A 26100-nucleotide genomic window follows, 5' to 3' on the forward strand; every position below is an offset into this window, starting at 1 on the left:
CCAGGTTTTTTTGAATATAAAGTATGGCTGCCACCTATTAAGGCCTCCTTTACAGTATTTTAGTAAGCTTTATGTAAGTCCCAAATCCCTTCTGCATAGGACAAAAATGCATTTTGTTATCACCCCCATTATATGGATAAAAGATGGGAATATCTCATTAAATCCAGTATAAATAGAATTAAATATGTGAAGGTTTATTAGCTTTTTGATTCCCAATCTACATAGCTTGGTGAGGGTGGGCACAATATTCTCTTGTAAGAAAAACACCACGTAGAGGTAGAGTAAGTTCTGTCACATTTCACCTACATCTCTGTAACATGCAGTAGAATGGCTGGCAACTTGTTGTGAGAATCCTGCCTGTATAAGCATAATAATAAAAGTCAGCCAGTCTGATTTATGTTCTGCAAATATGGATGACCAAACAGTCAAAATAAGAAGGAAATGGAAAGAAGTTTTAAGCCCTCCAGGTTTACTTTAAAAAAATAAAAAAAAGAAAAGTTGTGAAGCTTCATTCATGAATCAGCCTGTTATCCCCTCTGGAAAATCCGTGTTGTAGGATAGGGAGTGCCTGCTTTCTGAATTTACTCTTCAGAGGGCTACCAGAGAACTGCTGTTGCCGGCTGAGTGTTTATGTCTAGAGGGCTTGTTCCAGCGATACTTTAGCAAACCGCTCTGGCAGCTGCCAAATTCCTTACAGCCAATCGTGACCACTGTGCTATGATGTCACTGCAAAACACAGAAACCTTATAAATATCCTTCAAATCCAAGAGCCCAGAGCATCTCTCCTAAAGCACAACTTTAGGTCTCGGTTACAGCAGACAGGCTGAAAGCAAAAAGTGACAAGATGAAAAGTTCTCTGTTAGACTTGTTGGTACTTTTCCTTGATAAAGTATCTTTGGTCACCAACTTTAAGCTCTTTAGCATGCGGGAACAGGCTCAGGGTGATTCCCATTACCAGGATTCATCTTTTTTTAAGCGCGGAGATTTGTTGGAGGTCCCCAGGACTTTGTTTGTCCACTTTGGGATCTACTTGGGAAATAACAAGGTTGCCCATTTGATGCCTGATATCCTCCCGGCAATTTCAGAAGACAAGTATCTAACTGGGAAAGTTGTCACCAACAAAAGGCTGATCCTGGGCGTCCTGGCTAAGGTGGCCAGCATAAGGGTGGACACTGTACAAGACTTTGCCTATGGAGGAAGTATAATAGTTAATCACATGGACATGAGTTTCAAGACAAAACCTCTTTCTAATGAAGAAGTGGCCCAGCGGGCTGAGAAACTTGTGGGGGCCACATCATACAGCCTGCTGTGGGATAACTGCGAGCACTTTGTCACTTATTGCAGATACGGATTTCCGGTTAGCTTTCAGACCGATAAGGTAAACTATAATGATCCATTTTATTTTCTAGCTTGAAAACTTTGTGACGTTTGAATCTATTATATATAAAGAAATGAATGGACACTGACCAGCAAGACACTCATTTACTGAGAGGTTTGTGAGCTAGCTAAGCGACCCAATGATGAGAGCCTGAATGGCGGCTTCTGGTGGGTTGAAGCAATTTACACAGTATGCTGCTGTTTCTCATGGTGTGAAAACTTTAATGTATATTATTGTGAAGGATTTAGTGTGTTGTAATTCTCAAAACATATCCAGTGGTCTCCACAACTTCAATTCACTTTCCAGGAAAACTTGTGGAGGTGTATTCATGACATTTCATTCAGATATTTATCTGCAATCTTTAAGATTTCTTTAAAAATTATTATAAGCAGTAAAGGCGTACTGTATTCTGAGTCTGGTAATGGCCAGCAATAAAAGAAGTAGAAATACTTTTGAAATGCACAGTGGAGAAGGCCAGCTTTTTACAATTTTCACCTCTATATCTCAGTTAGACTTTCCTGGGCATAGGTAATAACGTTGGGTCTTTATTGCACCACCACCATCAAATACTACAAGCAAAGGACGTCTCCATGGATTACTCACCCTTTGTTCTCATTGTGCTTTTAATAGACCACATATTGTAGAGTAAAAAGCTAGGATAGTTGGCTTAGTTTCATGGAGAAACATTAAGATTTGAGTACCTTGTTAGCAGTGGTAAAAAATTATTTAGCTCACTCTATCGACCAGCAATCATGGGAAACGCGGTGCAAGGGAGTACTTTTGGGAGAGTTAACCCCACGGTAATAGTTGATGGGGCCACATTGGCAAACAAATATTATGGAGCAAAGTGGTTAATTTTTTTAAGATATGACCATAGATTTTTTTTTTTCACTCATGGACGAAATAGGCTTCAACATCAGACCTCCACCCATTAATTTCAAATAGAAATCCTAGTCACGGAAAAACTAAATAAATGAAGTACTTGTCACTTCCTACATTGATTTCCCTGTAGAAACGGAGGCGAGTAGCCACATGCGGATTGGCTGAATTGGGCTAATCTGTGAGTGTGAATTGACAGCGTCAGAAACTCGAAAGTCAGATTTCTGCAGCAGATTTTCTTTTTAGTAAATCAGCGCTAGATTCTTCTATAGCAAAATCCTTGTCTTAGCAAATTCCCTGGAAACACTATAGGTATGCTGCTGTTTCTGTCCAGTTGTGGGGCTTCTTCCTGACTGTGCAATGAATTCTGATTATTTCAGTACAGAATGTTTCAGTACAAATATGTATAAAATGTTTGTTTTTTTTAACACCACACGTGAAGTTAAGAAGTCAAGTACAACTTCACAAAACAAGATGTCCAAGAGCAGGCTGGCGGTGAGCATCCTTGGAGAACGTCTTTATTAATTCTCCACAAAAATGAATCCATTTCCGAACATCCTACTGTAGTTCTCCGAACAAAAGCTCTTTTTTATGAGTAAGTCAGTGGGCAATTTGTATCCCCTGCCAGTTGATTATACAGGCAGTAGGGCAGATTGTAGATTGGTAATTTAGTAGGAAATAACTTTATATTATTGTTCTCGGGGGTAGGTTTACACTTCACCTTTGTCTAATCTATGGTCAGAGAGCGATATATGACATGCAGCATTTTTCTGACTGGCACAGAGAGACATCACATCATAACTGATGCCAAAACCACTTCTGTAGGAAAATATGGGATTAATTATGGTTTTAGTTTTCCCCTAGAATCTCTGTACCGAGTCAGACCAAAACAAAACTTCACAAATCCTCTTATTTCTCCCTCATATGTAAATATATGAGTAACCACATTAAGTAGCCAAATAAAGCAGCTTTTAGCAGAGAAGTTTTTTTGTTTTTGTAAAGTTAGACAGTATTTCTTTTTTCAAGGTTTTGGGTTTTTTTTTTACTATTACAAGCTAGCTTCTGTAGACGCTCCATGGATTGCTCGTAAAACACTTCACACTATAAACATTTGCCTGGCTCTGTACTTTTATTGCAAAATCTGGGCCAACTCTTTCACAGTCTAGTTTCAGAGCCTATACAGTAGATGACAGGACTATAATATAGGGCCTGATACTGAACATGAATATTTACTTTGCCCAAACACAACACTGGGGTTAGCACAGGTGTCTTGTTGGAATTTTAGACTATGGATTTATAGGTGCATAAGACACAGTTCTGAAGGAGTGGTGTGTTAATATTAGGTGGTTGTGGTGTTGTATATTATGGACTGATACTTTTTGTATGTCCTTACAATATGTCACTGTTTATTGTAATTGGCTACTGCCATCACGTGATGTTACAATAGGCTACACATCACATCACTGACAATAGTGTCCACTGTACTGAGAGGTAATGGCCAAAATGGGGCTACACAAAGTGATGGAGTTCAGGATTAAAGTGGTATGACCATATCGGACATTCATGGCATATCCTGAGGGTGTACCATAAATTACTAATAGATGTGGGACCCATATTTCATGGTAGATGTGAATGGAGCAGTGCTCTCTCTTCATTAATTTCTTTGGGAGTTTTCAAGAACAACCAAGTAGGCCTCCTCTGATATATTCAGAAACTCCACGTTCTAGAGATTGGTGTGGGTCCTGCATCTATCAGACATTTATGGCATAGCTTGAGGATTTGACCTTAGGACACAATTCTTCAAAGTAATTTTGCCACAGTTCTAAAGTAAATTACTTTGAAAAGTAGCAAAGTTTTTGCACAACTTGTAGTTACGCAAAAATTTTGTGACATTTGGCATTTTCATGCCAGTTTTTCCCAGCTCCACCAAAATAGACATTGCAGTTCATTTGATTCATAATGAGCTTTGGCGTTCCCTACTCCAGAAATCTTACTTCAGTTAGGGAATGGAGTAAAATTTCTGGGGTGTTGCATGGAGGTGCACTCTACTCATCACATGCTCCTGCTTCATTAAGTGGCATGCAGTGCACCTCTTCATGAATCGAGAGTGTCTGTAAACAGCCCGCCACTTCACCAAGACCTGTGAAAAAATCATCGGTCTAGATGAATCTGGGCTTTAGTGTCCGAGATTGGAATAATAAGACGTAAACCTTGATCTAAAAAAACTCCTGTTTGTAAAATGCTTTCTCCTTATCACTCTCTACGTCATGGGTGGGGAACCTCAGGCCCCTGGGCCATTTACGGCCCTCCATGACCTTTTATCAGGCCCCTGAGCAGATTCTCATTGACCGCATTCTTGGGCAGGGAGCTGTATTTTGATTACAACCAGTTCAATAATTTCTTCTTGCTCTGTTAGCACACACATGCAGTGTTCACTACTGAACACTGAAGGGCATGCAATGAAAGATTACGTCCTGACACCAGTGCCAGAGTCAGGATGTACTGTGTGGGTGGAGTTTGTACGGGCCCCGAAGGATGGTATAAATATCCAAATGGCCCTTGGCAGAAAAAGATTCTCCACCCCTGCTTTACATTGATGCATGTTTTCTGCATTCACCACATTTCTATGTAGCGCAAAACCGGGAGGAAAATGGGACTTGCATAAAACAGAAAAGGTCTGTTGCTCTGTCTCCGAGGTAACCGTGGAGAACTGCTAATTGTCAGTAGCCAAGCTAACTAGGTACAGGGAACATTTGGGATGAAAACGTATTGGAAATTTCTATTTATACAATTCTCTGTTACAGACTTACAGTAGTGCCAGGGTGAGTGTATATTAGTACTGGAACATACTGTGGAGAATGTATCAGAGCTGTTGCAGGGAAGTAATACTGTCATTATTTTGCATCTACAACTTAAGTGCAATGTCAATATAAGGCTCAGTGCATGCTGTGTCTCAACCTTTCATCAGCATAATAGTTTCTAAAGGAAGCTTCGACTATATAGTGGCGCACAGGGCTGCCACTAGGAATTTCGGGGCCCAATAACGGCAAAATTTTTGGGGCCCCCTTGAGACTCCGCCCAGGCTCCACCCCAGCTCTGCCTCCACCCCTCAAACTGTCCACAGCCCCACCGCTCTCTCTTGGAAAAACTCCACTACTCACCTATCACACATTAAGGGTATGTGCACACGTATCTGTTTGGGCTGTGGATTTTTCCGCAGCGGATTTGATAAATCCACAGTGCAAAACCGCTGTGGTTTTTCCTGCGGATTTATCGCGGTTTCTATTGCGGATTCCGCTGCGGGTTTACACCTGCAGTTTTCTATTGGAGCAGGTGTAAAACCGCAGTGGAATCCGCACAAAGAACTGACATGCTGTGGAATGTAAACCGCTGCGTTTCCGCGCGTTTTTTTCCGCAGCATTTGCACTGCGGATTTCGTTTCCCATAGGTTTACATTATACTGTAAGCACATGGGAAACTGCTGCGGATCCGCAGCAAAATCCGCAGCATGTGCACATACCCTAACAGTTCCCATCACCAGATCACACATGTAACAACAGCTTTTGATTTGGCCAAAAGATTTTTCTAATCTGCCACCACAACACGGCAGACTCTTTTGGCCGGACCCTACGCTACTGTAACCTATTAAAGGGAACCTGTCACCCCGAAAATTGCGGGTGAGGTAATCCCACCGGCATCAGGGGCTTATCTGCAGCATTCTGTAATGCTGTAGATAAGCCCCCGATGTTACCTGAAAAAGGAGAAAAAGACGTTAGATTATACTCACCCAGGGGCGGTCCCGCTGCTGGTCAGGTCGGATGGGCGTCTCCGGTCCGCTCCGGCGCCTCCTATCTTCTTTCCATGACGTCCTCTTCTGATCTTCAGCCACGGCTCCGGCGCAGGCGTACTTTGCTCTGCCCTGTTGAGGGCAGACAAAGTACTGCAGTGCGCAGGCGCTGGGCCTCTGACCTTTCCGGCGCCTGCGCTCTGCAGTACTATCCTCTGCCCTCAAGAGGGCAGAGCAAAGTACGCCTGCGCCGGAGCCGTGGCTGAAGATCAGAAGAGGACGTCATGGAAAGAAGATAGGAGGCGCCGGAGCGGACCGGAGACGCCCATCCGACCTGACCAGCAGCGGGACCGCCCCTGGGTGAGTATAATCTAACGTCTTTTTCTCCTTTTTCAGGTAACATCGGGGGCTTATCTACAGCATTACAGAATGCTGCAGATAAGCCCCTGATGCCGGTGGGATTACCTCACCCGCGATTTTCGGGGTGACAGGTTCCCTTTAAAAATTTGTTACAATATGCAATACAATTTAGGTATATTTTTATTTATTTTTAAAATGACTAATAATATCACATACAAGGGACAAATACCACCACACCATAACTAGACACCATATTACCACCACAGTGACCGAATAATACCACATACAAGGAACATATATCACCGCATCATGTCCAAATCACATATTACCACCACATGGTGGTCAATAATACCACATGCAGGGAACAAATGCCACCACACCATGACCAGACCACATATTACCACCACAGTGACCGAATAATAGCACATACAAGGGACAAATACCACCGCACCATGACCAGACCACATATTACCACCACATAGTGACTGTATACTGCAATACTGATCATTAATTTAAAAAAAAACCACAATACTAATATCACCTTATGTGCCATTATACACAGGAGATCTGTACTTAGCATGCAGTGTCCGTGTACAGGTAACACACTGACTCACCAGTGACATCTCTAGATGAAGTCCTTCAGCCTCGCTTTCCATCTTCATCCAGCACAGACCACCATCATGTCTTCCAGCCAGGACTTGTATCTGCAGGAAATAACATAGTTATCTAGAGCTCCTCTTGCAGAACACATTGCTTATTTTTTTCCACAACTTCTACACTACAGCAGATGAAGAAAAAAAGGTGACATAGTGTCACTCTACGCAGTAACAGGACCGCCCCCTCCCCCCCCCCCCATTTAAAACAGTTTCTTCAAAAAATAAAATAAATCACTGCAGTAATAATATCCCTTAATTAGCCCCTATGGTAATAATATCCCCCATCCTGGCCCGTGTATCTCATTCCTGGCTCCAGCCATATGTTCTCACATTCTGCCCCCATATGATCTCCCCATCTGTCCCATGATCCTGCTGCCCCATCTGTCTCCATCGTATCCATCCTGCCCCATCTGTCTCCATCCTGCCCCATATTCCTGCCCCATCTGTCTCCATCCTGCCCCATATTCCTGCCCCATCTGTCTCCATCCTGCGCTATATTCCTGCCCCATTTGTCTCTATCCTGCCCTATATTCCTGCCCCATTTGTCTCCATCCTGCCCATGTCTCCATCCTGCCCCATGTCTCCATCCTGCCCCATCTGTCTCCTTCTTGCCCCATATTCCTGCCCCATCTGTCTCCATCCTGCCCCATCTGTCCCCATCCTGCCCCATATTCCTGCCCCATCTGTCGTCATCCTGCCCATTCTGTCTCCATCCTGCCCCATATTCCTGCACCATCTGTCTGCATCCTGCCCAATCTGTCTCCATCCTGCCCCATATTCCTGCCCCATCTGTCTCCATCCTGCTCAATTTTCCTGCCCCATTGGTCTCCATCCTGCCCCATCTGTCTCCATCCTGCCCCATATTCCTGTCCCATCCTGCCCTATATTGCTGCCCCATTTGTCTCCATCCTACCCTGTGTCTCCATCCTGCCCCATGTCTCCATCCTGCCCCATCTGTCTCCATCCTGCCCTATATTCCTGCCCCATTTGTCTCCATCCTGCCCCTGTGTCACACAATTTACCCCCTGTGTCACACATTCTGCCCCGTGTCTCACATTCCTGCCCCCTGTGCTTTCATTCCTGCCCCGTGTATCACATTCCTGCCCAGTGTCTCACATTACTGCCCCGTGTCTCACATTCCTGCCCCTTGTTTGCATTCCTGCCCCCGTGTCTCCATCACGCCCCTGTGTCTCCCATCCTGCCCTATTGTCTTTATCATGCCCTGGGCTTGCCGCATTCAGTTAAAAAAAAAAAAAAAAACCTTTCTCCTTACCTGGTCAGGCTCCAGCGCTGATGTCCATCGCAGGCATTTCAGCGCGGAGTCGCCGGTGAATGACGTCTTTGCGCGCTGACGTCGCTGCCAGCCTCCGATTGGCTGGCAGCTTTAACTGTTGTACTTAGCATGCAGTGTCCATGTACAGGTAACACACTGACTCACCAGTGACATTTCTAGATGAAGTCCTTCAGCCTCGCTTTCCATCTTCATCCAGCACAGACCGCCATCACGTCTTCCAGCCAGGACTTGTATCTGCAGGAAATAACACAGTTATCTAGAGCTCCTCTTGCAGAACACATTGCTTAATTTTTTCCACAACTTCTACACTACAGCAGATGAAGAAAAAAAAGCGACATAGTGTCACTCTACGCCGTAACAGGATCGCCCCCCCCCCATTTAAAACAGTATCCTCAAAAAATAAAATAAATAAATCACTGCAGTAATAATATCCCTTAATTAGCCCCTTGCGGACGGGTCCGCAAGCAACAGAGGGCACGGAACCTGCATCTCAGACGCAGGTTCAGTGTGCTGTCTGAAACCTGCCGCTGGGGCCTGGGCCCGATGGGCAGATGAGACGGGGCCTGATGTGGGCCCCCTCTGCCCACCAGGCCCCATACGCCAGTCACGGCCGTAATGCCCTGATGGCGGCCCTGGTGGCACATATCGTCCATATGGTCCTATTGTACAAAAAAAGTGTAGTGCGCTGTATTAGTATTTTTGTTTTGCTTTGTCTCTGTATAGGAAATTGCAGTCTGTTGCACTTTCTGTACAGTTGAAAAGAAACACATACCGACATACTGTGCACACACCCAAATGTTCTCTTGGCCTTACATAGTTACAGTGGCTTTTGAAAAGAATTCACACACACACACACCCCCCCGCTGGATTTTTACCAATTTTGTTACCTTACATTACAACTTGTATTTAAATATTTTTGTAAACCAATTTGTGTGTGATTCATCAGCACTAAATAGTCTAAGTTGGTGAAGTGACAAGCATAGGCATAAATTTAATTTATGAGATCAAATAACTAAAAATTGGTATGTGCATATGTATTCAACCCTTTTGCGATGAAGTACGTAAAAATGTCTGGGGCAAGAAATTGCCTTCATACGTCACATGCTTAGTGAAAGGAAGTCCAGCTGTGTGCAATCTAAGTGTCACTATATACACACCTTTTCCGAAAGGCCAAAGAGGCAGCAGCACCACTAACCAAACCACACCATGAAGACCAGGGAGATCTCCAAACAAAATGAACAAGACGCACCAACCCATTTCCTCAAGTCACCAATGGGCCACACTCCAAAATCAATGTAAACATATTGACTACAAGGTAAAAAACCTTAGTCACGAAGTGTATAGTTTAAGACAAAATCTTTATTAACATACTGTACATGAAACATACAAATATTAAAATAGTGCCTCACAATCAGATGAAATACTCGATCAAGGTGAGCGGCAAAACTCACAGGTTTGTACTCTTTCAAATGTATTTTATAATTTCTTAAAGCTCAATGGATAAATATCCCTTACAATCATCACGATAATAAAGATATGACCTTCCAATTTAACCATATCCTTTTGTAGTGTTTATACAGAGACCCTATGTAGTTTAGTGCACAAAGCTGCCTGCTCTTCACAATTAATTAATCCCCATAATCCCCATAATCGAGATATATCTAAAAACCCGAGATCAATGTCTCAGTGCAAACAGTGCAGTACTGAAAAAACAATCATATTGCACATAGGAGCCGTGCCCCATCCTCCTATTTGTACGGCGGAAACAACCGTCAAGAAAAACCCGAAAGGTCTCCATCTATAGATCACTATTCATGATATAAATCATGCTACCAATGTATCCAGTGACCATATGCCTTCTAGACTTCATGGGCGTACTGCCCGGTACATATTACCTGTGTCACTGTCGTCCTGCCTCGTGGCACGCTACACCTTGATTACCCCAAGGTGTAGCGTGCCTTAAACTTTGTTTGTCTTAAACTATACACTTCGTGACTAAGGTTTTTTACCTTGTAGATCTCCAAACAAGTCAGGAACAAAGTTGTCGAGAAGTACATGTCAGGGTTGAGTTATTAAAAAAAAAATCCCATTCTCCGATGATCCCCCAGAGCACCATCAAATCCATTATCATCAAATGCAAAGAACATGGCAACACAACAAACTTGCCAAGAAAGGGCTACCCACCAAAACTCTCAACCCGGACAAAGAGGGCATTAATCAGAGAAGTAGCACAGAGACCAATTGTAACCCTGATGAGCTGCACAGTTCTCAAGCAGAGACTGGAGTATCTGTCCATATGACACAATAAGCCATACACTCCATAGAGATCGCTTTTATGGGAGAGTGGGCAGAAAAAAAAGCTTTTATTTAGACACAAAAATTGTTAAGCTAATTTTGAATTTGCCAAAAGACATGTGAGAGACTCCCTAAATGTGTGGAGGAAGCTGCTGTGATCAGATGAGACCAAAATTGGACTTTTTGTCCACCAAGGTAAACGTTATGCCAAACCAACACAGCTGATCACCCCAAGAACATTAGCCCCACAGGTAAATATGGTGGTGGCAGCATCATGCTGTGGGGATGTCTTTAAGCAGCAGAGATAGGGAAAATGGTCCGAGTCGAGCGTAAAATGTATGGTGTGAAATACAGGGATATTTTTGAGCTAAACCTGTTTCAGTCTGTCAGTGATTTAAAGAGGAAAACCGCGTGCACTATCCGGAAATGGTGCCTTAGTAGGGTCCAAAGCCATATATAGTGAAAGATAAACTTAGGCACTCAACTTAAATGGAGTTTTTTGTAATTTATTGTACTCATCAAAATAAACGTTTCGGCCTCAATACTTGGCCTTCTTCAGTAACAATTTCCATAAGGAAGATATAGAAGCATCCCTTGGACATGATGTGGGATGTACGGCACTAGTGCAGTATGAGCTGCTCGAGGTAATAAAGTCCGGGTTATAGTGTCCACAGTTAGTTATCAAGAGACCGGTGCCGGCTTGTGTTAGTGTGACACGGTAATGTGCATCATGTGCACAAAACATGCAGAATGCATTCTAAATGATGGGATGCATAATGTATGCGTTTTTAATGAGTTTTTATAGCGTTTTTACCACACAAAAACGCAAAAAAACCTGAATGTGTGCACATAGCCTTAGTAGTTATGGGTCCGGAGGTGGCTGATGAGTCCAATCCGGGCCCTGAAGGTTCGCCCACATACACTCCCTGACAGCAGTTATGTCGATTATCCATGTTATGTAAATAAAAGCTTATAACCTGACGTTAAATTCATCCATTGGTTGTATAAATTATTCTTTTGAAAGCTGAAACCCTCCGAAATGTGGTTTAGGTTAAGAAGATAAATTGGCATCAATGCAGAAATATTGATCAGTTAATGGACACAGAATGGTCAGAATTTTGCAAGACAAAAGTTTTGTCACCCACAGAAAGTAATGTGATATTCAAACAAATAATTAACTTAAAACACAAATATATGTTGCATAGCATTGGTGAATGAAGTTGTGGTGTTGTTCGAGTCATATTTAATATTTTGTGTCACTTCCATGAGCTTGAAGGACTGCATCCATGAGGTTCAACAATGATTCATACATTTTATTAATGAAGTCATCAGGAATAGCAAAGAATGTAGTCTTGCATGCCTCGATGTAGTTCATCTAGATTCTTTGGTTTTGTCTTCCAAGCTTCCTCCTTCATCCTACCCCAAACATGCTCAATGATGTTCATGTCTGGTGACTGGGCTGGCGAGTCCTTGAGCACATTGACCATTTTTGCCTGGAGGAACTTTGTTTTAGACGTGGATGTATGAGATGGAGCACCATCCAGCTGCAGAATTTGACTCCTTTTATGATTTGGAATATAAGAGGTAGCTAATACTTCTTGATATTTTAGGCTATTGATATTGCCTTCCACCTTGCAAATGTTTCGCACACCCCCCATACTGAATGTAACCCCAGACCATGATCTTTCCACCACCAAATTTAACGGTTTTCTGGGTGTATTTTGGATCCATATGGGCTCCAGTAGGTCTCCTGCAATATTTGCAGCGGCTGCGGTATAATTCTACTGAAGATTCATCAAAGAATTCCACCTTCTGCCACTTTTCCAGCATCCATCTGTTTAGCAGGCTGTGGGACTTTGCAAATGCCACACGTTTTTTTTTTATTTGCCTTTTGTTTAGTGCTGGCTTCTGGTCACTGATTTGAATATGGAAGCCATTTCTAGGCAGAATCCTACAAACTGTTCAAGTTGACACAGGGACTAGAGGTGACCAGGCCTGTTTGAGCTCTGCTGCAGTGGAAGAGGGGTTTGTTTGGATTTTCTAACCAACAAACGTTCCTTCTGAGCAGTTCTCTTTCGGGGTCTGCCGGACCTGGGCTTGTCAAACACATCTCCAGTCTCTTCAAATCTTTTTTTAATTCTTAGTTCTTGACGCTGAGGCACATTAAAGGTGCCAGCCACCTCTGCAGTGGATCTGGTCTTCAGCCTCTTGATAATCCAGGCTTTGGTCACAGGGTGGATTTTTTGCATGTTGTCAGAGCTCAAGTTGCAGTTCAAGTCCTAGTGGTGCTAGGTTTCTTTTTATACACACACACTAATTAACCGATCATTTACTGAGCACAGGTGAGGATGTAAACTAGGATTGGGTGCATTATATGACCAGGCAACAAAACTTTTGTCTTGCTAAAATCTGACCATTCTGTGTCCATTAACTGATCAATATTTCTGCATTGATGCCAATTTATTTTCTTAACCTAAACCACATTTCGGAGGGTTTCCGCTTTCAAAAGAATAATTTATACAACCAATAGATGAATTTAACGTCAGGTTATAAGCTTTTATTTACATAACATGGATAAGCGACATAACTTCTGTCAGGGAGTGTCCTTGACATAAGGAAGCAGATGTGGTCAGTACACCAGATTCTACTTGTGCCTTGCGGACAGCGCACTTTCTTTTTGCGTCAAAGATATTCCTATCTTCTGCTGCACGTGCTCCTGAGGTGATCCTGCCCCACCAACCTGGACGATCCAAGGCAGAAGTATAATATGGGGAAAAAGCTGCAAGGTAAAACTCATGCACACCCATAATAACAGCTGCAAACAAAACAAACAGTTAAAATGTATTACCCCTTCATCAAACATGTGCTGATGCAGCAGTAAGATTACCCTGATTAAACCATACAAAGAAAAACTTCAAATAAATGACAATGCTAATATTAAATTCACACAATCATAGGTTGGTTGTATAAGGAATATGTATATAAGAAATATGAATTAATAGAAATTACAGTAATATACAATAAAGAGAACAAATAAATGCATAAATAAATATCAGGGAGAAGGATAATGCCTGATGCTGAAGATCCCCATGTGTATCGCTGTTGGCTAGCAGCTTCGTCAAGAGTAATTACCCATGGCCCTGGAATTATTTACATATGGTTTAACCAGGGAAATACATTATTTGGATTTAATTTCCCAGAGGAGCATTGCACGGTGAATAAGCCTCCTTACTTTGACAAGCCAGAGCTGGTATGTCACTCTCCACAAGGAGAAACCAAACCTCTTAGACCTCAGTCCAGAGCCTCTCACCTAGCCAAATCAGTTCTCATGCTTCGCACTGACGAGGGCCAACAGCCCGAAACACCGTGTCTGCGAACTGAGATACTGATTTGACATTTATCCTAAGTCATATTGCAAGACTCGTTAAAGGGTTGATTGTGACTTGTAGGATCGCTACTTCCAACAGGTGGCGCTATAGAGTTCAAGTCCTCTTTTTCTCTGAAGAGGCAATTTGCGTATTATATATCCATCTCAGTAAGATATTTGTTTTTAACTGATTTTAAGTGTTTTATTCGTGTCATACATTTTCCCCATAAACTGCACAAGTTTTTTCTTGCAGCCTTCACTCATTACACACGATTGCTAACAAAAACAGGAATGAATAGAAAAAAAAAAGTGTGTTACTTAAGAAAAGTTGTTTAGAGGTTATTTTTGGATAAATAATATAGGTTAAATTATAGGATATCATCCTAACAGTTTATTTGCTTTATTTTCTAGTTTTGTGAGATCGTGAAGAGGATAATCAGAGATCAGAGAAGTTTGTTTATTTCTGCTGCTTCAGGACTTATGTTAACATTATGTCTTGGACTGGATCCTTCTACGACCCTGCCTTGTCTTCTTATCACGTTCACACTGTGGATGGCAAGCTAGAAGCAGTGTCATCCTCAAACTGTAAATAGTGCCTAATGTAAAGTATTGTATTTATAATGTTAAAGTGATGTATGACAAGTCATGTATTATCTACTCCAATGTACAAAGCTACTGTACATTAAGAAAAATTACAAAATTAAAGTATACTTGTTGATTATCATGTTCCATATAGTAGGTAAATCCTGAACCCATTATATGCATACTTCTATTATTTTATGATGACTGACGGCGGATCTGAGCCAGCTTCGGATCCATCCAGCGATCCATTCAGGTGGAAATGTTTGTCCTGCACTTCCCTGCTCAGGAACACCAGTGCTGTAAAAGCTGTGAGGAGCCACAGTGCTAAAATCCCAAAAGTTATTGTCTTAATACATAAATATAAGTGTAAGTCAAGCGATCTTTCATTATCCTAAGACTTGGCATCATCAAGATACTGTCTACTCCAGATGAGGAAGAGTTTTCTAGCTCATGCGAGTCATTTTTCCCTCTTGTGTCATGTTAGTAAGTTACAGTACATTAATATGACCGTAAAAGCAATACAAAATTCATTCGAGAAAAAAAGATCAAATACATAATTAAAAAAATGATGTGCAGTTTTCCTTATTTTTAATAGCCAGCTAAGGCAAAGCAGACATCTAAAACTGTTGTAGCTGTTTGCGTTCTGACCCAATGTCAGACATGCCGGATCACCAGTGAGGCCAAATCAGGAGGTTGCGCCAGTAGTTTTACAAGCGCGCTTGGAGACAAAGGACACCTCACACATATTCTGTGAGCAGGTCACTTTTATCTGATGTAATGCAGCAAGAGGCAGTCTTTCATACCATTTACAACAAATGTAACTCTCAATGTAATTCATGTAGCCCCCACCATCACCCAGGGTCATACTTTATTTACCATGCGCCCAGAACATGTTGTTGCTGACTATTGAGAACATACATGATAAGAAGTATAGTCTCCTTGAAGAGGAGACCATCAGACTACTGCATCAACAGATTCTAGTAATTCTAACAATTAAAGGCAAAGGGCACTTAAAGGCAAACTATTAACCCTTCTATATCAATTTCCCCCTTTTGTAAATTGTATAACCTCTGCCACCGGGTCAGCTGATGTCCACAAAGGAGCTACTGTCTCATGGGGTCTAGTACCCACAAGGGGGCTTTCTACCTGCTTCGCCCATCCACCCTCAGTGTGGACACTCACTTCCTCAGTCAGCAGTGGTTATCCGGGGTCTATAATACACTATAGATGGCACAGCCTTAGAAAACATACACTCTTCAATAGCTTAGGTAATACATATATTAGCGCTTTTACGGCTACATAAAATAATAAGCAAAATGAAACAATAAAAATTGCATGCAAGTCTGTAAAATACCAAAAATAATCCATCCCGCTAGGCCGCTAAGCCAATTGGCTGGATTTAAAAAGGAGTCTCTATATTGTATTAGAGCCTTAAGGAACCTAGAAAATCTGAGTCCAAATCTCATTGTGCATGCAGTGTGGTGTTAAGGTACCGTCACACTAAGCGACGCTGCAGCGATACCGACAACGATCCGGATCGCTGCAGCGTCGCTGTTTGGTCGCTGGAGAGCTGTCACACAGACAGCTCTCCAGTGACCAACGATGTCTGTCCCCGGCGCTCTGCTTCTCTGCTCTGGCTGTGAGCGCCGGGCAGCCGGGAAGGAGAGCGCTGACGTCACTGCTGTGCTTTCCGGCCGCTGTGCTCACAGCCAGAGCAGAGAAGCACAGCGCCGGGGACAGACAGCGGTAGGTAAGTATGTAGTGGTTGTTTTTTTTACTTTAACGATGGTAACCAGGGTAAACATCGGGTTACTAAGCGCGGCCCTGCGCTTAGTAACCCGATGTTTACCCTGGTTACCAGCGAAGACATCGCTGAATCGGCGTCACAAACGCCGATTCAGCGATGTCAGCGGGAGATCCAGCGACGAAACAAAGTTCTGGACTTTCTTCCCCGACCAGTGATATCACAGCAAGGGCCTGATCGCTGCTGCCTGTCACACTGGACGATATCGCTAGCCAGGACGCTGCAACGTCACGGATCGCTAGCGATATCGTCTAGTGTGACGGTACCTTTAATAACTTCCTTTGCTCCTGGGGTAAGGCTAAGTACAGCATAGTCCTTGCAGATACTGGGCTGTGTGTACAGATCCAACAGTCCAGCAGTTTTTGTCCTTCCGCGTCTTTTATAAGAAAAGCAAGATGTTGAATAAGTTTGTTGTCCTTGTCAACATTTAAAAGTTTATCCAGTGTCTCTGTAAGGTGCAAAAATCCTACCACTGCCAGCAAGGTGATTAGGAGAACAGTCATTCTGCTGGTGAAAAGATCTTTTTGCAGTGACTGGCATGGATCCAGGTGGGCTTTCCCTCATGTTTCACTGAGGTGAATGTGGTCAGCTGGACTTTAAAATGGGCTGTCAAACCGTGGATGTAGGCTCCCTCTCACATGTCTGTGTATGACCACCCAATCACCTGGATTCAGCAGATGTACGTCTGCACTGGTATTAGGATCTGGAATGGATGAAAACACATGTTTATGCACCACATTAAGTATTTTCTGTAAGGCCTGGACATGGGCTGTCATAGCACAGTGTTGCATTTGTAGCACCTGTGGGAAGTACAAACCAGCCTTTGGCAAACTACCAACAGGACTTCAAAATGAGACAAGCCTGTCTTTCTATTTTGAGTGTGTCTGACTGAAAAGAGTGCAAGAGGCAAGCACTCTACCCAGTTCTTTCCTGTGTCTGCCATGACCTTTGAATTTTCAGTTTAAGTGTCCCATTTAGTCTTTCCACTTTCCCACTACTTTGTGGTCTATATGGTGCATGATATGCTTGCTGTACTCCCAGGGCCTGCATGACTTCCCTCATTATTTCTCCCGTGAAGTGTGTGCCCCTATCACTTTCTATGGTTTCTGGGACACCATACCTGCAGACCAGTTCTTTCATCAGTTTGTCTGCAGTCGCTTTAGCATTTGCACATTTTACCAGATAGGCTTCCAGCCAACCAGAGAAGAGATCTACACATACTAGGACATTTTCACATAAGATGCAGGTTTTCTGGCACCTGGGGCAAGAATTCAGTTTGGCGCCTCTCCCACCCAAGCACATATGTGATTTACACACTTGGTCATGTGTTGACGAACTGCTCTCCCTAATTATCTCCATGTTCAGTGAAAAACTGAGAGGAGCAGGAAGAAAAGCTCGTTGTCACGTGGCCATCAGTATGAATATCGCATATGAGTGAAGTAGCCATGTGATGGAACCTGCAGAGAAGAATTCTGACAGTAAGGATATTACACATGTCCAGGTTTGAGATCAAAGTCTGCAGTCATTCTATGTGACTGCAGGCTTCTGAATTCTCACAGCACATTTCATTTTCATTGAGTGAGGCCACAGATGTCTAGTCAGCATGTGATTGCATGTATGCAAATCACCAGCGGGAGAGAATCATGACAGTGTGCAGTGCGCACTGTGAGAATTCATAAGTCTGCAGTCACATAGAATGACTGCAGACTCAGCATTAACTTGGACAACCCCTTTAATGCGCCTAACATAAAAATATAATTGAAACCCAGCAAGAAGAAAGATATGCATATCAATGGTATCAACCTTCAAAAAATATACAACTTTATTTATACAAAAAGGCACAACAGAGCAAGACATACATTTAATAACATTTAAAAACCCAAAAAACGGCACATGGCTGATAAGCTACATGCAACCCCCCAGACAGTTGGAAATAAATACCATGGAGCACTAAGCTAGTTAGGGTGTGTCAGTAATAATATATATATATATATATATACAGTGGGGCAAAAAAGTATTTAGTCAGTCAGCAATAGTGCAAGTTCCACCACTTAAAAAGATGAGAGGCGTCTGTAATTTACATTATAGGTAGACCTCAACTATGGGAGACAAACTGAAAAAAAAAAATCCAGAAAATCACATTGTCTGTTTTTTTTAACAATTTATTTGCATATTATGGTGGAAAATAAGTATTTGGTCAGAAACAAACAATCAAGATTTCTGGCTCTCACAGACCTGTAACTTCTTCTTTAAGAGTCTCCTCTTTCCTCCACTCATTACCTGTAGTAATGGCACCTGTTTAAACTTGTTATCGGTATAAAAAGACACCTGTGCACACCCTCAAACAGTCTGACTCCAAACTCCACTATGGTGAAGACCAAAGAGCTGTCAAAGGACACCAGAAACAAAATTGTATCCCTGCACCAGGCTGGGAAGACTGAATCTGCAATAGCCAACCAGCTTGGAGTGAAGAAATCAACAGTGGGAGCAATAATTAGAAAATGGAAGACATACAAGACCACTGATAATCTCCCTCGATCTGGGGCTCCACGCAAAATCCCACCCCGTGGGGTCAGAATGATCACAAGAACGGTGAGCAAAAATCCCAGAACCACGCGAGGGGACCTAGTGAATGAACTGCAGAGAGCTGGGACCAATGTAACAAGGCCTACCATAAGTAACACACTACGCCACAATGGACTCAGATCCTGCAGTGCCAGACGTGTCCCACTGCTTAAGCCAGTACATGTCCGGGCCCATCTGAAGTTTGCTAGAGAGCATTTGGATGATCCAGAGGAGTTTTGGGAGAATGTCCTATCGTCTGATGAAACCAAACTGGAACTGTTTGGTAGAAACACAACTTGTCGTGTTTGGAGGAAAAAGAATACTGAGTTGCATCCATCAAACACCATACCTACTGTAAAGCATGGTGGTGGAAACATCATGCTTTGGGGCTGTTTCTCTGCAAAGGGGCCAGGACGACTGATCCGGGTACATGAAAGAATGAATGGGGCCATGTATCGTGAGATTTTGAGTGCAAACCTCCTTCCATCAGCAAGGGCATTGAAGATGAAACGTGGCTGGGTCTTTCAACATGACAATGATCCAATGCACACCGCCAGGGCAGCGAAGGAGTGGCTTCGTAAGAAGCATTTCAAGGTCCTGGAGTGGCCTAGCCAGTCTCCAGATCTCAACCCTATAGAAAACCTTTGGAGGGAGTTGAAAGTCTGTGTTGCCAAGCAAAAAGCCAAAAACATCACTGCTCTAGAGGAGATCTGCATGGAGGAATGGGCCAACATACCAACAACAGTGTGTGGCAACCTTGTGAAGACTTACAGAAAACGTTTGACCTCTGTCATTGCCAACAAAGGATATATTACAAAGTATTGAGATGAAATTTTGCTTCTGACCAAATACTTATTTTCCACCATAATATGCAAATAAAATGTTAAAAAAACAGACAATGTGATTTTCTTGATTTTTTTTCTCAGTTTGTCTCCCATAGTTGAGGTCTACCTATGATGTAAATTACAGATGCCTCTTATCTTTTTAAGTGGTGGAACTTGCATTATTGCTGACTGACTAAATACTTTTCTGCCCCACTGTATATATATATATATACATATATATATATATATATATATATATATGTATATATATATATATAATTATAAACATATACACCAATAAATACCCATCTGCTACCAGCTATACTCTCTAGGCATCAAGCAATATCTAACAAGAAAGTATAAAAATTAAGCTAAAGCTCCATATCCCAGACCTATTTGCCCTGTGTAGAAAATCACATCAAACGGAATGCTAGGGAGCAAAACAAGTGCATATTCCGCCAAATTATGTCATACAGGAATGAAAACCACAAGGTTACAGAGAGATATATCACCTAGAGGTCCGGGAGCAGAATGGATAATATACTCCAAGAAGCCTAAAAATGCAACAGAGCCAAATAGCGATGCGGTAGCCAAATATAAGGTGCTAGTGCTGGGGGGGACTGGACCCCCACACGTATCGTCGCTAAAGAAGCGTCTTCATCAGGGGTAATGTGGAATAGGTAGCTTAACCCTCCGTCAGGGGCAACTGATCTGACAAGCGCAGCTCACTTAAGGTACCTTCACACATAACGATATCGTTAACGATATCGTTGCAACGTCACGCTTTTTGTGACGTAGCAACGATCCCGCTAACGATGATCTCGTTATGTGTGACAGCGACCAACGATCAGGCCCCTGCTGGGAGATCGTTGGTCATTGGGGAATGATCAGGACTTTTTTTGGTCGCTGATCACCCGCTGTCATCACTGGATCGGCGTGTGTGACGCCGATCCAGCGATGTGTTCACTTGTAACCATGGTAAATATTGGGTTACTAAGCGCAGGGCCGCACTTAGTAACCCGATATTTACCCTGGTTACCATTGTAAAAGTAAAAAAAAAACAGTACATAGTCACATTCCGATGTCTGCTTCCCTGCACTGACTGTCAGCGCCGGCCATAAAGCAGAGCACAGCGGTAACATCACCGCTGTGCTCTGGCTCTGCTTTACGGCCGGCGCTGACACAGTCAGTGCGGGAAGCTGACGGCGGGGGACGTGACAGACATCGGAATGTGAGTATGTACAGTTTTTTTTTTTTACTTTTACAATGGTAACCAGGGTAAATATCGGGTTACTTAGCGCGGCCCTGCACTTAGTAACCCGATGTTTACCCTGGTTACCCGGGTGCTGCAGGGGGACTTCGGCATCGTTGAAGACAGTTTCAATGATGCCGAAGTCTTTCCCCTGATCATTGGTCGCTGGAGAGAGCTGTCTGTGTGACAGCTCCCCAGCGACCACACAACGACTTACCAACGATCACGGCCAGGTCGTATCGCTGGTCGTGATCGTTGGTAAGTCGTTTAGTGTAACGGTACCTTTAGTTTCATTTCTCTATTTACAGAGGTTTGTCTGGGAAACACTATCCTCCCAGTACCTTCCTAAGTTTTAAGGCTGTGTGAAGCCTGAGAAGCCTCTTGTGCTGCAGAGCTGCAGGAGATCAGATATCAGTGTTTTGGCTTCTCAGGCTCATTGCCCTTGAATGCGTCACACCTTTGACGATTAGAATTTGCTGTTTTTATTCATCCCAATTGTTCTTTTTAGCTTGTTTTATGAATAGCTAGTGCTAAATTTGTGGATTTGTCATAGAAGGTTTTGTTAGAAATAAAGGTACCTTCACACATAACGATATCGTTAACGATATTGTTGCAACATCATGCTTTTTTGTGACGTAGCAACGATCTCGCTAACGATCTCCTTATGTGTGACAGCGACCAACGATCAGGCCCCTGCTGGGAGATCATTGGTCGTGGGGAATGATCAGGACCTTTTTTTGGTCGCTGATCACCCGCTGTCATCGCTGGATCGACGTGTGTGACAGCTCCCCAGCGACCACACAATGACTTACCAACGATCACGGCCAGGTCGTATCGCTGGTCGTGATCGTTGGTAAGTCGTTTGGTGTAACGGTATCTTTAGAGTGTGCTTCTCAGGCACATTGCGCCCTAACACATATTCTCTCTCTTGCTTCTGCTTTTCATATGAAATGGCGAGGAGAATATTTAACTTGTCCAATGCCCTTCATGTTGAGCAAATGCAAAATATACTGCTTGATGATGAGACAGACCCCTTACAGCTAGAAGATTTAGGAGAAGAAAGTGACGTTGATTCAGAAGATGATGTGGAAGAATGTCCAGATGTGTCTGATACAGATCAAGATGGAGAGAGTGAGGAGGATGCTCAAGACATAGAAACATATTACTTTTCTGGTTATTAAACATTTTTTTTACACCTGATTATGTGTATTCTCATTTATTACATTCCTATTAAGGTAACTGATCACTTTTAGAGCATTGAAATTTAAAAAAAGGAAAATATAGCCAATTTTCTAGCCTGTGCCGGACAGGCGCAGAGCCCCTAAACTCGTTATGAAACATATTGCCCCTGACGGAGGGTTAAGCTTGCTCTTAATGTAGCCGAATAATAAGATATGATAAGCATCACATGTGAGGACCAGATGGCGTGCAGTTTCCTTGTGGCATGTACGGTCCGGCAACTACTTCTGGTTCAACAGTTTCACCCCACCGTGCATGCGCAGTAGGTTAATAATGCAAAATAACAAACGCTGTCCCTGGATGAGGGTTACCACAATAACGCCGGATTAGTCAAGAGCTGCGCCTGTGCTAGAAAGAAGAACTTACAAAGTAAAAGAGCCCAGTAATAAGCGCCTGCGCAGTGTGACGAACTGGCTGGGAGGGTATATGTATAGTTCGATACAGGGGCACACACACTATAGGCAAAATAAGAGAAAATTTCAGTGATCAGACAACCCAATAGTGAGCGCCCATACAGTGCAGCATAGGTCGACATGATCGAGGTATGAATAAAGGGATCGCCAGAAGTACTGGACTAGATAAACAAACCAAACTAAAAGGTGGTACCGGGAGAAAGGCATACACACAATAGGCGAAGGAAAGAAGATGTTTATCAAGAGGGGCCCTCAGTGACCTAGGAGCCTGATAGTAAACTCCTACACAATGCGACCATCTGATTTAGAGAGTATACACATAGGTACTGTAAGTATGAATAGAATACAGGTGAAAGAAATCGCCAGGGACACCAAACCAAATTAGCGTACCTGATAAAGAGTTGGTGCCAAGGGAGAGTACACAGACTATCAGTAAAGGTAAACACATGCAATCAAGAGACTTTGTCGTGAATCTCAGAAATGAGCATGCTGGTAAATGCCGTTGCGTCTGCACCACTTATTAATGGCTATACATCGCCAGGGTTGCACAATAGCGCGTACATTCCCCGGTACAAGGGCTAAAAAAAACTTTTTAGGATAGAAGTTTAAAAAGCATGCCAACCTAGATGTTATGTCAGCGCAGAGGCGATGGCGCCGAGCTAAATCCATCATACGCTTCCAATCATATACGTATATTTATTAACCCAAAAGGTGCATATATCAAAAAGGCCCCATATACCAACAGTAAACAACGAATAATCCATAGTACCGAGTACATAATATAGCTGGTAGCAGACACAGGTTATCAAACAACAGGAGGAACAGAAAATCAAAGCATAGATGAAGCCGATAAGCCGGGGGCAGCAGTTTTCAGGGTCCATGATGTTTCTTCGTGCTTTACCTAAAGAAGGGCCAGAAAAGGTGAACATATCCACGAGATCTAAAATAGGGCACAAAAAAACACAAAAGAGCACAAATGGGCGAAGAGAGAGAGAGGGAGATGGAAAGCTGAAAGAGGTGGACAAGGAGGAAGCCAATTACTCATACTTGCTTGTAGAAGCCAGTATATAAAAGTTCCTCATTCATACCAGCCGGGGCAAGGCTGTTAAGATAATAAATCCATTTAGACTCCTTCCTTTGGAGCTCGGGTACTATACTCCCACCCCTAATGTCTGTTTTAACCCCCTCCAAACCCATGACCCTTAACCCCCTTAGTGATCCCCCATGTTGGTGTAGAAAATGCGCGGCCACTGAGGAAAGCTTCTTACCTTTGTCAAAGTCCTTCTGGGCTGTGTTAATGCTCGAAAGATGCTGCTGCGTCCGGCGCCTGAGTTCCTGCGTAGTGTAGCCAATATAAAGTTTCGAGCAGCTACAAATTAAAGCATAGGCAAGGTTCCTGGTACGGCAGTTAAAATATCTGGACACCTGTTTCCTTTCTGGGCTGCGTGGAGAACATATCCCACTGTCAGCTATCACATAGCTGCAAACATTGCACCTACCACAAGGATAGGAACCATGGAGATTACCACCTGTCCCCGTCCTTGTAGTGGTGCGTCTGAAGTGGCTCGACACCAGTTCATCCCTCAGATTATGAAACCTAGTAGCCACCATCCTGGGGCTTCACCTTTCCTCCCTCCTCACCTGCTGGGAATGTTGATATGCCTCGGATATAACTTTTCGACGATACCCCCTAGCCCGAAACCTCTTCGTCAGTTTTTGCGATTCCTCCTGAAAGTCAGACAGGGTGGTGCAGTTTCTCCTTATCCTGAGGAATTGGCCCCTCGGTATGCTATTCCGTAGATGGGCCTGATGGGCACTTGTGTAGTGAAGCAGGCTGTTTGTAGCAGTTTTCTTACGGTGCAAACTCATCACCAGGCCATTTCCCCTAATAGAAATCTTCAAATCCAGGGAGTGCACCAAGGTAGTAGAAATATTCGAGGTCAATCTGATCCCCCAGGGATTATCATTGAGCTGAGCGATAAAAAGATTACAGTCGTCAAGGGTACCGGTCCAAAGGAACAGGACATGATCTATGAATCTATACCATTGAGGTATAAATTTCTGAAAGGACCGAAGTGTATAAACATGCTCCTCCTCCCACCACCCCATAAAAAATTTGCGTACGCGGGTGCACATTTCGTACCCATCGAGGTGCACGCCGCTTGCCTATAATAGGTGTGGTCAAAGACAAAATAATTTTTCTCGAGCACCAATTTCAGGAGGTCCAGGAGGAAAGAGTCATGGTCCCTATCCCTACTAGATTCACGATCCAGAAAAAATGCCACTGCTCCAATCTTCAGAAGGTGCTCAATACTGGTATAGAGGGATTCGACGTCCAACGTCACAATGTAGGTACCCACCGGTATTTCAGGATTGCTGATTTGTTTGATAAGGTGCATGGAGTCCCTGATATAGGAACCTAAAGAATAAACGAGGGGTTGCAAGAAAAAGTCGAGGTAAGTGCAAGGCCTTTCGAAGAGTCCCCCTATTCCCGAAATAATTGGCCTCCCTGGTGGTTGTCAAGACGCATATGCACCTTAGGGAGCATGTAGAAAATCGGTACTCTGGGCATATCAGTTGTTAAAAATCCCTTCTCTTTCTTGTTTATGATCCCCATATCAAACGCAGTCCGAATTAAGTGATAATAATAATAATAATCTTTATATAGCGCCAACATATTCCGCAGCGCTTTACAGTTTAACAGTTTCAAACACAACAGTCATAGGTAACAACATTAACAATACAATAAAGTAAAATAAGACGACCGTGCTCGTGAGAGCTTACAATCTACAATGAGGTGGGGGAGATACAAAGTACAGGTGTGTGTTTACAATGATGTATTTACAATGATGGTCCAGCCATCTTCAGGGGGTGGGGGGTAGATGGAGATAGTGAATGGGCTACACACACAAACATAAAATGACTTTGATTAGTTAACGTGGTAGGCCGCTCTGAACAAATGTGTTTTGAGCAAGCGCCTAAAACTATGCAAGTTGTGGATGGTCCTAATATTTTGGGATAGAGCATTCCAGAGGATTGGCGCAGCACGGGAGAAGTCTTGGAGTCGGGAGTGGGAGGTACGGATTAGTTCAGAGGTTAGCCGAAAGTCATTTGCAGAGCGCAGCGGTCGGCTAGGCCTATAGACTGAAATGAGGGAGGAGATGTATGGGGGTGCCGCACTGTGGAGAGCTTTGTGGGTGAGAACAAGTACTTTGAATTGTATCCTGTAATGAATGGACAGCCAGTGTAATGACTGGCAAAGAGCGGATGCATCTGCGTAATGATTAGCCAGATGGACAACCCTGGTTGCCGTATTAAGGATGGGCTGGAGAGGGGAAAGTCAAGTGAGGGGGGAGGCCAATTAATAGAGCGTTGCAGCAGTCCAGGCGGGAGTGGATTAGGGCG

General features: G+C 43.3%; 1 protein-coding gene across 1 annotated transcript; it reads left to right on the forward strand.

The window, feature by feature from the left end:
* Positions 1-776: 776 nt before the first annotated feature.
* Positions 777-14740, forward strand: LOC138658276 (lecithin retinol acyltransferase-like). Its single transcript, XM_069745758.1, has 2 exons — positions 777-1378; positions 14428-14740. The coding sequence occupies exons 1-2, from the start codon at positions 845-847 to the stop codon at positions 14578-14580; spliced, it is 687 nt and encodes a 228-aa protein (XP_069601859.1). The 5' UTR covers positions 777-844; the 3' UTR covers positions 14581-14740.
* Positions 14741-26100: the final 11360 nt, after the last annotated feature.

This window comes from Ranitomeya imitator, chromosome 1 (assembly GCF_032444005.1).
Source record: "Ranitomeya imitator isolate aRanImi1 chromosome 1, aRanImi1.pri, whole genome shotgun sequence".
NCBI lineage: Eukaryota > Metazoa > Chordata > Amphibia > Anura > Dendrobatidae > Ranitomeya > Ranitomeya imitator.

Bases quoted from the DNA above. Each gene is read 5' to 3' on its own strand.
- LOC138658276 (XM_069745758.1), top strand. From the start codon at position 845: ATGAAAAGTTCTCTGTTAGACTTGTTGGTACTTTTCCTTGATAAAGTA. The intron at 1,379-14,427 runs GTAAACTATAAT...TTTATTTTCTAG, and splicing joins TTAGCTTTCAGACCGATAAG to TTTTGTGAGATCGTGAAGAG.